Here is a 15,430-nt window from a genome sequence, read left to right on the forward strand (position 1 = left end):
CTGATGCAGGCGCATATGAAAATTTATTTAGTATTTTAGTTAGTTTAGGATTTTATTTTATTTATTTAGTTTGATATTCTTTTTCCTATCTTTATTAGAATTTTAGTACTTTAAGTCTTTATTTAGGATTAGAATTACTATTTGATTAGGATTTATCTTAACAATTATAAATAAGTATCTTAGGTAGAAGATTATTATTATCATCTTTTATTATTTTGAATATTTATTCAAGAGGTTTTTTTGAAAACCCAATTATCTTTTTATTTTTCCAACACAATCAACCCTATTCTAGCCCTAATTGTTGAGTACTAATTGCTCTAAACCTTTCGGCTACATCACATTGTTCTTATATTTCATTCAAATTTTGACTCAAACAACATGGGATAAGTATGACAACTCCAAATTTTAACGTAGTTTTCAAGAAAATTACTATGGAAACAACATTCAAAATACAGTTTTCTTTTTCTATCTTGTTGTCATTGTGATATAACTTCTTTTATATGTTCAGAGAGTAGTTAGTATGTTGCTTTTGCTTTGCTATAGCACTTGGACATGTGTTGTGGTAGGATCAATCAACACTATAGTGTCAGAAGTGCAACCAAGCCATTTGATAAAAAATAAAATAAAATAATTAAAAAAAATGAACAAATTTGAAGAAGATCAAAGTGAAATGAGAAATACCGGAGAGAAAATTACGGTCAATCTTTGACCACCAACCCAAATGTCTTCGTCTCCAGAAACCGAGGTATAGCCAAGAGACCAGTCGCCTGTCATTGTATAAGCACAACTAAACCATGATTTGATGGGGAATCATGATGTAGGTCAAGATTATGATTAAAATCATTATATGGAGAACAAATTCTTTAAATAGCATGTATACTCGTTATAATTATTCCATGAACCATCAGCTTGGATGTGGTATTTACCTTTTGACATGCCTCCCACATTAAAGAAAGAAAACCATGTTCAATGACCTTTTGTTTTCTATAATAGTTAGGGGAAAGTGGATTCAGACTTAGGATCTCCTTTTTGAAGTAGTGCGGTTACCAATTAGGTTATCGAAACAAAATGACAAAATGATAAGAACTCAAAGATAAACACAATTTTCATTCTGAACAATCTTACTTTTTCCAATGCGACGCATGGTATTTTCATGTGCTAGCAGTGTTGCATCAGGATTGCATTTTTGGATAATAGAAAGACCTGAAATAAACATAGAACAGTATATCCAGTAAAGAGCTTCTCCATGACAGAAAAGCCAGTAGACCTATATCATGTATCGCAAAAAGAACTTCAAGTTCTAGATATACAACTGGAGAGCATGTTATTTTGCAAGAAATAATCTTATTTTAAAAGGAAACGTCAATAAATAACCTCAATTGATTATATAACATTTGTAAATACCATTGAACTTTGATATGGTACAGCGTACATATCATTGCATTAAGAGTAAGAGGCACCTATAATCAATAAAATAGCAGAGGTAACAACTTCATTTTCCTCATCATAGAAATAATTCATTAACCTTGTAGTCATCTCTGAGAAAATATTTAAAGTTTATGTACTTCAGAGAACAGATGCTTCGTTCTGTGAAAAAGCACAAATAATGCATCTTGTTCATTCACATCATTCCTCAATCCTATTAAGTGGATAAAGCTATTAAAGACTAACAAGCAAACTTTTATCAATTTGAAGCCCATGTGTGGGTCAAATGGTGAAACATATAGTGTGAAATTGATGACAAGAACATGAACAAAGAATTTAAGGAATACCAGTATCCACTTCATATTTTCTTTTATTAATGGTAAATATTTTCCTTTCTTTTATAATTCATATAAGTGACTTGCAACAAACCAAAGCTGAATAAATCAAGTAATTAGAAAGATGGAGAATGCTTAATAATGCAAAAATTGCAAAGTATCAGTTTGAAGTATTTTCTGAAAGCTCACCTTCAACATGATCACAGTGGTGATGAGTAACAAGCACAATTAACTTTTTGGGCAAGCAGGTGACAATTTTCTTGAGCTGGTCAAGCAAAGCAATAATGTTAACATAAGTTTAGTTATAAGTAAAACATGTCAAAATGACAACTATGAATATCTAAGCCTACCTCTGTTGTTGGACTAACACTACAGCCATTGAATAAGGCAGATAGAGGTCAACTGTACTAAATGCGCACATAGCTAGATGACAATTAAACACAAAAGCATATTTATTAAGGTGTAAATACAAGTTAACCATTTTCTATTCGCATGGACTAGCTACTAAGCCAAACAGAAATTTACAGCCTGAGAAGGCTATTTTCCTTTCTCTTTATACTCAAGTATCTACCATCTAATTTGTTTTGATAAAAGAGAAAAATGGAATTTGTCTAGAAATATTCCAATCCTATCTGAAAAAGCTATGTCTCCAATTATGCAAAGAACAAATTTTCCCCTCATGTGATCAAACTAGGAAAATGAACATTATTTAATCACACTAGAGTTGCTACAGGAAAATAACTTCCATTTTAAACTGAAAGAGCAGTTTGAATGACATCTCATAAATTTCAAAGAAACTACAAGCATGCTTAGAACCTTTTGCTTTTGTTGAGAGATAATTTAGAAAATTTAGCTAAGAAGCCTGTTCAAATTTTCATAAATGACATCCATGAATAATTCATGGAAAAGGATGCCTTTTCATTTTTGAAGGAAGTGAGGGGTTAACTTGGACAATATACTTCAAAGATTAACCAATGACATAGCAAATGGTAGCTCAGATTGAAAATAGTTTTTCTTACAAAATGGGGCAAGACCAAAGGTAACAAACAGGTATTTCATACCTCTTCATGGTACTCATGTCGGCATCCTGGATCCACTATTAATGCATCTCCATAAGCAACAAAGCTATAATCTCCAGAGGTATCTGAAACATTTTCAGGTGCAAATATGACCAAGTTTGTTGTATGGAAGGGCTTTGCAGTCCTGCTTTGCATTGGTACAAGTATGACACCAGGAGGATACTCCTGAAAATAAGAATAAATCTCAGTTCATAACAACATCTTAAGGTTAAATTCTGAATTCAAATAATCACTGAATTTAAAAATATCAATCCTTTTTTCCTCAGTAACATAAGATAGACAATCTTGAGCCAAGTCTATGAACACATATATACTTATGGAGACTTAATGTAAGCTGTCATAACAAATGAGGGTGACAGCCTTTACATTCATAAAGAAATCCTTCCATTAAAATTCAGAAAATATTAAGCATACATCTCATATAATTAAGAAATATATTCTCAAAAAGGACAACCCAAAAAGTACACACACAGATGAAAAATATCATATTGCTATTAACTTAGGTATGATTGATGTACATAACAGAGAATAGATAACTCCATAGTCCTACACTTTTACTTACAGTTCTATGCCAGCACACTAGTGGTTAAACATCAACTTCATATGCTTCATATTTGTAGCTTTTAAGTATATATTTTAAATTGATAACTGCGAAAATAAGTGCACTAAAAGGCAATCTGGTAGAGTAAACTTCCAGAAAAATTCTTGTAAGCAACCAGGTATCAAAGGCTACATAAATCTGCATCCTAGAAGTAACACTTAAAAGAAAAAAAGTATTTGTCAAGTGAATCTTCATTATGTTAGAAGTAGGCACTACACTTCTCATATTCATTTTTTCACTTTGAAAGAGTGAGAAGAACATATGGATCATCTATGCCAGAAACTTGCCTTGCTGGAGCAAACTTTATCAAAGTATGAAAAGAAAGATATGGATTTTTAATATTGGGGAATTAAGAATCAATCTAATGCCCCTAGAAGTTATAATTTCATAAAATTAGGTCATAAACACCCTCAAATTATTCATGTCTAGACTACTTACGAGCTTATAACTTAATGCAGCATGAATTGATAGATCACAATCACTTAAAAGACAGATAACCTGATAACGCAAGGCGGGTGGTAATTTCCGTGCCACAGAACGTAATGAGTCATTTATAAGACCAACAACTACCAAAGGCCCTAGACGATCATTACATGGTTTCACCTCCAGAAGCAAACTAAGACAGCTTTCAGTAGACATCCACTTACATAGCCCTGAACAAGTAATGGAATATTTCTAACAATCAGTTGCTTGTGCTTTATAAAAGACAGCATATCCTGGTGACAGAATAAAAAAAACAAAACCAATGGATGTCAGCAATAATATTTCAATCAACTTCTGGGTAACCATGGAAAATAAAACCTTCCCTCTTTTGGTGTCCCCTAAATTGATCAAGTTTACAGCTTTAACAAACTCCCTACTTATAATGCATTAGAAAGACAGCTAAAAACCAAAACAATAATTTTATAACTGCATCTGAACCCCCTTTGTAGGTCAGTCTAATCTAAGAATTCAAAATCTTAACTTTATGTTTTCAGCAAACTCTTTCTCTTATATGAATTTCTTACAATCAGCATGAAAATTTTACAAGTTACAAACAGTCTATAAAAGATTAAACCAATAATATTAAAGCTTTAAGCACCAGTAATGTAAACAAACCTTGACAACTTTGGTTTCCATCCAACAATTGTCCCATAACAAACACAGTGTTAACTGGAAAACCAGGTCCAAACTCGGCTTCCTCCACATACTTAAACAAACTCCACTCCCCTACATCACTCACCTTAAACCCCACTTGCTCCAACACCTAAAAAAATTAGTTAACCACAATTAGAACATCCAAAATGAAAATATTGATTTCACTAAGAAAAAAAAAAGGGTGAAATTTGGATTCAAAATTACCCGATTAAGACCCAATTCGACATCAAATTTTGTCATATCAATCTTGTCAGAGAAGGATTCTTCGCCTTGTATTAAGATCCCGGGGTGGGATGCGTTTTCTTGGAGGTTGAGAAGCGTGGAAGGTAAGTCCCAGAGATGAGAATCCACATAAGAATCGTACTCGTCTTCGCCGAATTTAGGCGGAGGAGTTTGCTTAAGGAGGAGGAACTGGGAGTCGTTGAATGGGTTTTCGAGGATAACAGCAAGGTTATGAGTAGCCATTTCTCTGGGTCTTGGTTTGGTTGAGAACTGAGAGTTCAAAGTGAGGGGTTGTTAGATGTCAATGGAAGACAAAAGAGGAGAGTAAAGACATAGGTAAAATGGGAGTGAGGGGTGGTTAGAGTTAGTGTTAGGGTCTAGGGGTTAAGATGTGGTCAAGAATTAATGGTAGAATGGGAGTTGGGAGTTGCTCTTTGATCAGTCCGACTGAAACTGAGACAGCCCGGGGTTGGTTGATGGCCGTTGGCTTACCGTTAGGCGAATGGCCGACTGTGGGTCTTTGGCCCAATCCACGAACATACACGCAACTGTCGTACGCCAGAGGCTTTCTAAGCCCACGCCCAAGCCTCCACTTCCACATTGTACCTTAACTCCTCTCTCTACTCTACTCTATTCCTTTATACCAATCACTTCTTACCTTGCACGTAAATGAGTTCATACGTTGATATTTTAAAATAAAATTTTGTATTTTTTATAATCAAAATTGATAAAAAAATTTAATATAAAACATAGTGTAATATAAATGTGATTATTATATCCAATAATCAAACAAATTTAGTTTAATAAAAATAAATTTTGAGATCTATAAATAAATCAAACATCAATCAAAACTAATTGTAAGTTAAAAGAGGAAAATATGCATTGTGTCATAGAGATCCTTTCTCAACTAATAATTGCTTTATATAATTACAAAATTGCATAAATATTCGAAATTAATAATTCTTTTATGTTTCTTTTTTTAATTATTAATTTTTTCAGGTTTACCTGTGAAGTATGACTAAGTTAAAAATTAGTAGAAAGGCAGATGCCAAAGATGTATTTTCTAGTTGATAAATTGATCTGTCTTATATTGATTGTTTTACTCTCTACTCAATCAATAAAGTAGCTTTTTAGTGGTAAAATGTGTTAAAATAATATTTTGCAACAAATAATTTTGTTGTTTATATTGATGATTGAAATGTTTGACTTATGGTCTATACTTAATGATTTTGTTTTTACGAAAGAACGTGGTGTACAATTTTGAATAAAAATAGTTGACTTTCTTCCACACTTAATATTTTCTTATTCATTTTAGTACTCTAACTTTATATGTATCTTTCACATTTGATTTTGTAAAACTTTTCATAAGATAACAACATACATAACTATTACGAAAAAAGAAATATTGTATTCTAAAACAAAGAATCAAGTTAATAATATGATAATTGTAATCCAACAATATCATAATTATATTGCAATTTAACAATATCGCTCTAACATAATTACATTGATTTAGCTTATAATTATATAATTATATTAACACCCGTTTCTCAAATTTAAAGTGATTTGGTAAATGTTAACTTGAGTTTGAAGACTAAGTTTTGAAACTTATTAGTGACTGAACAACAATCCCCGGTGACGTTAGGCCCATGTTTACGTCTAATCAAAAAGCTTCTCATACCTTAGATCTACAAATTGTAGTTGCTTTCATCAAAACGATTGCAATTGGTTTGAAAATTTCAGATTTCTCTATCTTACAATCAAAATTAGCAAAATAGAAAATCAAAATTAAAATCAAGAAGTCAAAATTAGCAAAAGTAATGATCTTATAGAAGTGTAAATGTGGCAGAACACTTTGCAGATTATATGACAAAATACGTGACGGAATATGTGGCAGAACATGTCGTAGAATGATGTCATAAAGCACATGGCAATTAACATGTCAAATAAGTTGTGGTGGCAGAAGACATCAATGCAAGGGCAACTAATGCGTGAGATAGGCGTTGTTGGCACATGGGGTACATGAAACAGGGTTGCCAACGTCTGGTAGTTTTAATATCATGTTACGAAAAGAAAAATCTTGTATTCTAAATTATGTGTTTTACAAAGAGACTAATAAAATATATATACAAAATTCTCAGTGATTTAAAAGAGAATCGAATTAATAATATGGTAATCGTAATCGTATCGTAAAATAACAATATCACTCCAACACGATCAAATTGATTTAGCTTGTAGTACGTACAACTTATCCATACAGACAATGTCTTCTTCATTACAAATGATGTAGTATAAGTTGAACTAGCAAGTGGTTATACTTTCCTTGCATATGTGTCTAAGTTCAATCCTCCTACTGTTACCAAATTTCAATTAATCCCTGAAGTTTCAAGTATTTTCTTTTACTTTGTTGGTAAACATTTAATCTATACAGCAAAATCAAACTTTCAAACAGTTACCTGCCAAGTACACTAGATTCCCTCTGCTAATAATGTATCCAAAGATCAGTATACTTCTATAAAAAATTATCAACTTGAGGAAGTGGCTTTACAAAAACAAACGAAAAGGTGTGGAAATGATGCACCCATTTCCATCTTGTGAACCATGTAAGTTAGTGGCAACTTTCATCTTGGTGGGTTATCCATAATTATTGCTTCCTAAATATTTTATCAATCAAAGTGTGCCAAACATAAGCATGACACACCCATTTTTTTTTTTCTATTTTAATCATGCATACTCATCCACTTCTTATGACCTGCTTTCAAAACGAATTATCCTATGGATATACTCTAGCCAGATTTTAAACTTTACGAGCAGACCTTAAATGTTAAATGTATACCACATATTCATGTAATAAGAGACAAAAGCTTTTTAGATAGAAAAAAAAAAAAAAGAACCCCATTGCATTTGAGAAAGGATAAATTCATTTATTTCACTTTTTCATTTTTATGTATTTCAAAAGGAAAAGTTTGAGAAAAAGAATTTTTTTTTCTATTGAATACTGATATGATATGTTATCTCTTTTCTTTATTCAAATAAATAATTTGGAATAGTTAGGTTGTTCAATCTATCAAACAAGAACTTCGTGATGTGTTATACACAGTAAAAGTACGGATGTTTAAAAATAACGTAAGAGTGAGTATTATCAGTTCAAATCGAAATAATTGATTGAAATAGATTGAATTAGGTTAATTTAGGTTGATTTTTTTTTATCTCAATATTAATCAGTTTAAAGGGACAATTTATTTGACTATTCAATCGATTTACTATGTTTAAAATTTACAATCAAACTGATCATTAATAATATATTTTAAAAAATCATTATATCAAGATGTTATTAATATTTTTAAAATAAATCTCAATACCCCCAAAAAATCCCTTTCTATACNATATCAAGATGTTATTAAATATTTTTAAAATTAAAATACGTCAATACCCCCAAAAAATCCCCTTTCATACTAAAACAAGCAAAAAATATCTAAAGAAACTCCTAAACTATTCTAAAAATTCAAATAAGTTCTTTTTTTTTTTGTATTCAATCAAACCCATAGATTTTAATTTTAAGCCAAATAAGTATTTATATCTTTTTATTTTAAGCCAAATAAGCTTTTATAACTAATTGTTAGCTTAATCAAAATGTTACTTATCATTTTTATGCCACATGTTGCTGATAGATATACTGACATGTCATAATGGATGATGACATGATATGCTTATCTAGCATGATGACATAATTATGTGGTATTTGTCACACTCCAACCTTTCAAAAGAAAACTTTTTACCCTCCACTTCGGTGCCACGTGACCAAAAAATAACAAATAGTATTTTGACTAATAATAATTAATCAATTATTAATTATAAAAGCTTATTTGATTTAAAATAAAAATACAAAACTTGATTAAATGTAATAAAAAATAAATATTTATTTAAATTCTATTGAAATACTTCAAAAGTTTTTTTGAACATTATATAAAAAAACCCTAATCCCCAAATATTTGTGCCCAACAGCTACTTCCTCTATTTCTTCTCGTCTCTTGCAACCGTAGCTAACAACCACAAGCACACCACTGCACTAGCATTTGACTTCCCACCAAGAGGAATACTTTCTTCGATTTGCATTTTGAACTACCTTTGTGGGTTGAATTTATCTTGATTAAAATGCGAAGATGAATAATTTTACTTATCTTTTTCTTGAAATTTATTGTTGAAAAAGTTGCTGAAAATTGTTGAAAAAGTGTTAAAAAGTGTTATAATCAATGGAACCAACTGAGATAAGTCGGTTTTGGTTATTTCAATTTTTTTATTATAATTTTATCAATTTCAATTATTTTTTTATGAGAATTCCATTAATTTAATTTTCAAAATTTTAAAATCAAATTAGCTAAATGCTCACCCTTGTAAGTATGCGAACAAATTGAACCAAAAATCAAGTAGCTCTTAAACGCATGTTCGGCCCAACTTCAAGAACTACATGTCTACTCTAGAAAGCAAAATGCACCAATAGGATTGAGTGATTTTTTTTAAAAAATAGCTCTTAAAAAGATAGCTTTTAATTTTTACAAAAGATGAAAATGGGCTTTTAAGAGCTAAAAGTTAATGCTCTAAATCAAGTAAGACTTTCGCCCCACTCATGGAATAGCTATATTCTAGGGGTGAGTGAATGAGTGAATTAAGTGATTTGGTCTGTCATATATAAAGATTAAATGACTAAACATTTGTTGAAAATCGACCAAAATCGACCAAACATAAAATTGGTTTGGTCAGTTTGGTTTTGGACCAATTAACCAAAATTTTATCATTTTTTTTACAAATTATAATACTAAAACTTATAAACTTTATCCATAATTATAAAATATACAAATTATATATAAATTAAATATATGTATATATAAGATATTACTTTATTATTTATATGAAATTAATGACACAACTTATATGTTATAATATTTTAATTTTTACATCAAAGTTTGAAAAAATAATAACTAATTATAAATAATATGCTATAAAAATTAAGGCGATAACTAATAAAATTATTAAGTGTAATCATATAAATAAAGTCTATTATAAGTTACAATAATGCTTATGTATAAATTAAATAAATATATATGTATAATATATTACTTTATTATGTATATATGAAATTAATGACACAACTTATATGTTATAATGTATTATATCAAAGTTTGTATAAATAATACCTAATTATACAGAATATGTTATAAAAACTAAGGTGATAATTAATAAGATTATTAAGTGTAATCATATAAATAAAGTTTATTATAACTTATAATAATGCTTATATATAAATTAAATATACGTAATATTTATACAATTATATATACATTCATAACAGTTTATATTGCAAACCATTACTAAGATGTAATAATTATAGCATATTAATATGTAGGATATTTATTATCATATATTATAATATTAACATATAAGTTATATCATTTAAACTATATAACTAGTAATTGCATATTAACACAGATTTATAAATAAATATATAACTAAAATTAAATTGTTATGATTATGATTTGTATACGTACATATAATAAACTAATATATTATATATTATTAATTAAGTTTACCATCAATTCTTCTTAATATATATAAAAAATATTATATATATGTATAAATATATAGAAAAATTAGTTTGGTTTTTTGGGTGGATTGATCTAAAAATTTTAAAACTGAGAACTAACCAAAAAAACTAATTGGACCAAGCATTTTGGATCAATTGACCCAATGAACTAATTAGACTAAACCATTTTACCCAAATCGTATTTGGTTTGGATGGGTAATTGGTTTGCTTTGGTTTTACTCAACCCTACTAAATTCTACCATCACGACTCGTTGTGACTTGTGAGTTCTGCCAAGCCCCAAAAAGCTTTGGTAAGGTAGCAAGGGTTTGCCCAGCAAGAAGAAAGGCTAGGAGTAGGCTAGTGGGCCAAGCCAAACAACTGGCCAGGTAGGGAACCTAAGCATTATGCAACAACTAGCAAAAGGGGTATATTTGGCAAAGCACTATTCCAACGGTTAAGGAGCCTTTCTTATGTACCAAAATTGTTTGTAATTGTTGAGGGCTTTTCAATTTGAACTCCAAGGCTCTCTACCATTGAAGGGAGCTCTTGTGGCTATAAAAAGGGTTTCTTCAATCCTTGTATAAAGAAATGGAGGTTTCTCTTGTATATTTGTATACTTGTGTATAAACACTCTTTGCCTCATTCACTCTTATATTCTCTGTGTGTGTGTGTGTGTGTTGTATATATCTAGTTGATTCCAATTCGATGGGTAGAAATGGGTTTTTAGGCTAACTTAGGCTACCAAGTTAGTATGAAAAGTGCCTTAGGCCGCACAACAAGGTGATTAAGTTTACCTAAGTGAGCTTAGGTGTCATGACCTGATCCCTAGCCATGACCAGCACGAAGACCAAGAAGACATGTTCCTGTCACAACCCAAATCCCTAGCCATGACCGGCGCATGGACCTAATAGGCATGGCTCATTGGGCCCAAGCAAGCCTTTCTATGAAAACTTGTTCATTAGACCCTATGTCCCTCATTTACCTCTAAAGTTCTTAATTCATAGTTTTCAAAAATAATTTCTTCTCAAGAATAAATCATGGTAACCGAACATATACCATTCACAAAATAATATTACCATTTGCCAACCTGTGGCGACATTATCATGAAAACCAAACATACAGTGTTTACAACAAATCTCATGAATTACATTTAAATGACCATATACACATACAAAAGACTTTGACTATCAACGGAGTGGCTTTGGTGTGAGTACTATCATGGAGTGTCCTGGTAAACCTACCGTATGATGAACGAGAGGAAGCACCTCTACCTAGGATCCAACTACCTTCGAACTTGAAAACTAAAACATGAAATTGAAAAGAATGAGTATAAACTCAGTGAGTGAACATAAGAAGGGAACAAGCAAACGATACTGAAGGTTTTCGAAAACATGATGCACTCGTTTTAAAACCATGCAATTTGTATATCATAAACAGCTCGATACCATGTTGACGCTTTAACTCGTTTTAAAACGCTTAGGAAATTCAACTTTCAATAATCAATGCAATCACATTTCATTTTCTAAACATCCCTGCTTTACAGGGCAAGTACACAAGCGTGTAAGAATTCATGTATACATTTTGTATATATATATATATATATATATATATATATATATATATATATATATATATATTTNCATTTTCCAAACATCCCTGCTCTACAGGGCAGGTACATAGGCATGTAAGAATTCATGTATACATTTTGTATATATATATATATATTTTCAAACATTCATCAAATATATCAAGATCATTCCCACACTAGTGAACATGGCTCAACGCATACAACCACCATCCTCAACTCAGCTCATGTGCACTCCCACACCGCACATAGCTAATATCCTCATGTGCACTCCCACACCTCACATGGAAAATATCATGTACACTCCCACATCGCACACAAAAGGCACCGTCACGTGCATTCCCACACTGCACATGCACGGTTATAGTTATCATACAACATTTTCATGTAAGGCATAACATACATATCCACATAATATAGGAACACATGGTTTCATTATATTACACATTTCACAGCATAAAAATGTTTCATCAATGGCTTGTTCCCATGCACATTTTAAAGAAAAGACCAATAAAATATTTTAAGTGATTCAATCAAACACATGTGCATTTATCCCAAAACATTTTAATGCAAGTTCACTCACCTTGGTAATGCCACCTTACAAAATTAGCACCAATAAGGCTTTACTCCAAGTTAAGTCTTGAAGTACCATTAAAACCTATATCTGCCAATAAACAATAATAGCTTCAAATATATCATAAATTTGAACTCAATAATTCCAATAAACACACACTAGATAAACTACATTCTAGCCTAATATTTAACCTAGAATTCTAGTCTAATTCATAACCCACTATACCAACTATTCCAATTTAAAGATTCTTTACCTTAGTGAGCTTGGAGGCATAAAGATCAACAAAAACATAATATTTCCAAGAAAAAGAATTTGAAGAAATTAGGAAATAAAATATGAAAATATAACCCATAAATTCTAAAATTCAAAACTTGAAAATACATACCTTTTGGCTTTAAAAATGAAGGAAAGAAAGAGAGATTTTTCTTTCTCTCTCCTAGGGTTTGGTTGTACTGAAAATTAGGGTTAAAAGTTGTGGGTTTTGGTGCCTAAGAAGTTAGGAGAAGGAAGAAGTAAGAAAAGAAAGGAAAGGAAATGAAAACAAGGAAAAGAAAATGAAAGAAAATTGATTTTTCATGATGGAGAGAGAAAATGGTGTGGGAGTATGAAGAAGAAGAAGAAAATGCCTTTTGGTGAAGATAAGAACCGGTCATGGAAGAAGAAGATAAGAGTTAAAGCTTCATTTGGAAGCCTTGACCAAGTTAATGGCAAAATTATCATTTTGCCCTCTAAGGTTTTCCCTTTTTTAATTAAGTCCTCCCACAATCTTTTAATTTCAATTTCTTTCTATTTTTCCTCCTTAACACTTGTACCAATAAAATATCAAGTTCGTACTTCAACACGGTATCACTATAATATTTAAATATATACTTACCCGCGCTGGCTTTATTTAATAAAGAAAGGCGGGCTCCACTAACGTCATTTTTCTCTGAAATTCCCTTGTTCTTCTTCTGCCCCACTTAGATTGACTATATACTCCTCCTTCATGACAAATTTCGACATCAAATAAAATATTAATATTTTAATATTATTTTATTCTAAAATTTTTCACGTGTCTCTTTAGTATCCAAAATGTCTTATTATGCCTCGATTCACTTCTGGATCACTTTTTATCTCGTTAATTTATTCTCAATAAAAATATTATTATTTAATTATTATTTCCTCTAGTGCGAAATATTTTACTCTAGAATATTCCTTTCACCCGCCACCGCTCTTTGACACTTAAATCCACATCAATTAGCCCTTTGTCTTATCGATACAGTTATGTTGACTACTATACGGGGGTACGGGGTATCATAGTCCCTTTTAATCCAAGCAAGCCTTACTTTTTGTAATACACCTATACATGATACTGTCACACGTATGCTTGAAAGTTTGCAAACTTCAACAACTATATTAATAGGCATACTTTCATTTATCACAAACACTGAACTCAAGTTAGCTCTCTCTCTCTCTCTATCTATATATATATCAATCAGAACATCATTCATTTTGCACACTCATGTGCTCGCGTAGGATCTTGTAAAATATGACTTCAATGTTACTTGTAAAATATGACTCAATTAGGAGGCCTTTGTAAAATATGACTCCAATGTTATTTGTTTGTTCTTGAAATTGATGTCTCCTTAGATCTCATCTCTAATTTTTCTTAGTGCATTAAGAAGCTCTGGTGTAGTATTCTCATTTTGTAAGAGAAAATTATGCAATGTAATTATTGCTTTGAGTGCATATTTGCACGAGATAAGCTATAGTACAAAACTATTGTCTTAAACTTCATCTTATTTGTCATTTCTCATTACATTTTCAACAATTTGCCTGTCACTCTACAACTTTCAAGTTGCATTATTTTCTCCAGGGTAGTTCAAAAGGTACTCAACATCTGTTGTATCACGACACTCCAATTTTTTGATTAAAACATGCAATTGTTGAACGGCTCTATCATTTAAGTGTTGATCCAAATTCTCTAAAGCCACGTTATCCATAGACCAAATTTTACAATGTCGAAAACAATTTGTGATTATACTTGCTTGAACATTTGTTGTCCAAGTTGAGATTGCAAGATTCATTGCATCTAAAACATTTATTTTCTCTGAATTTGGGATCTCAATTTCGCAACCCTTTAAAAGATTTCAATAAAATCGATGATGATAATGCATCTTGAAAGCTCATACGATCCTCGCATCATAAGACTAAATCTTTGATGTTGTTTTGGGTGGCAAAAAAACCAATTCAATATTTTTCAAACCTTCAATAGCTTTTGGATGAACGAGACAATTATCAACAAGCAAGAGAACTTTTCTACCATCCATTTTTCTATGAAGTTGTTGAACATATTCTTGGAATAGAATCTCAGTCATCCATGCTTGTTTGTTGGCATGATATTCGCAGTTCGTATTGCTCAAGTTCACATTCTTGAAACATCGTGGTTTAGCATACTTGCCAATGAACCATAAAAGAATTTTCTAAGAGCCATCCTCATCATAGCAAATAACAATTGTAAGTTCCTTGCCTTGTTTCTTACCTTCAAGTTGCTTTGTTGCAAGAGAATGATCTAGTTGTAGCACATAAAACAATCATGTTTCGTCCATATTGAAAATATCTTTCATGGGAAATTAATCTAGTTTCTGTCTAATGGACAGCAAATTGCTCTCCATGAGCTCCATATCAATCGATCTGCTTTCTCTGAAATAACAATACATTTTGATGCCATGTCTTGATTTGAAACGCTCAAGTGAACCTTTAGAAAAAGGGAATTTTGGAGTATCTTCAGGGTATATCTTTTTATAAACTCCGTTACCTTCTCTATGATTAGATCTCCTGTCATATTCACATGTTTATGGTATTGAATAAACCACTCATAGAGAACCTTTTCTAGCACTTAGAATTTTGT

General features: G+C 31.1%; 1 protein-coding gene across 6 annotated transcripts in view; it reads right to left on the reverse strand.

Annotated features, from left to right (window-relative positions):
• LOC18609192 overlaps window positions 1–5,266 on the reverse strand; it is a 16,368-nt gene extending 11,102 nt beyond the window's left edge. For 3 of the 6 annotated variants that reach the window (XM_018115851.1, XM_007044208.2, XM_007044206.2), the window contains exons 1-7: window positions 4,782–5,266; window positions 4,539–4,686; window positions 3,939–4,093; window positions 2,822–3,004; window positions 1,950–2,025; window positions 1,126–1,203; window positions 682–767 (exon numbers count right to left, since the gene is read on the reverse strand). In XM_018115851.1, coding sequence (XP_017971340.1) covers window positions 682–767; window positions 1,126–1,203; window positions 1,950–2,025; window positions 2,822–3,004; window positions 3,939–4,093; window positions 4,539–4,686; window positions 4,782–5,042 — 987 coding nt within the window. In that variant the 5' untranslated portion in view covers window positions 5,043–5,266. The remainder of the gene's footprint in view (window positions 1–681; window positions 768–1,125; window positions 1,204–1,949; window positions 2,026–2,821; window positions 3,005–3,938; window positions 4,094–4,538; window positions 4,687–4,781) is intronic. The other 3 variants (XM_018115852.1, XM_007044207.2, XM_018115853.1) reach the window with 1 other exon arrangement.

Source organism: Theobroma cacao, chromosome 2, assembly GCF_000208745.1.
Source record: "Theobroma cacao cultivar B97-61/B2 chromosome 2, Criollo_cocoa_genome_V2, whole genome shotgun sequence".
Taxonomy (NCBI): Eukaryota; Viridiplantae; Streptophyta; class Magnoliopsida; order Malvales; family Malvaceae; genus Theobroma; species Theobroma cacao.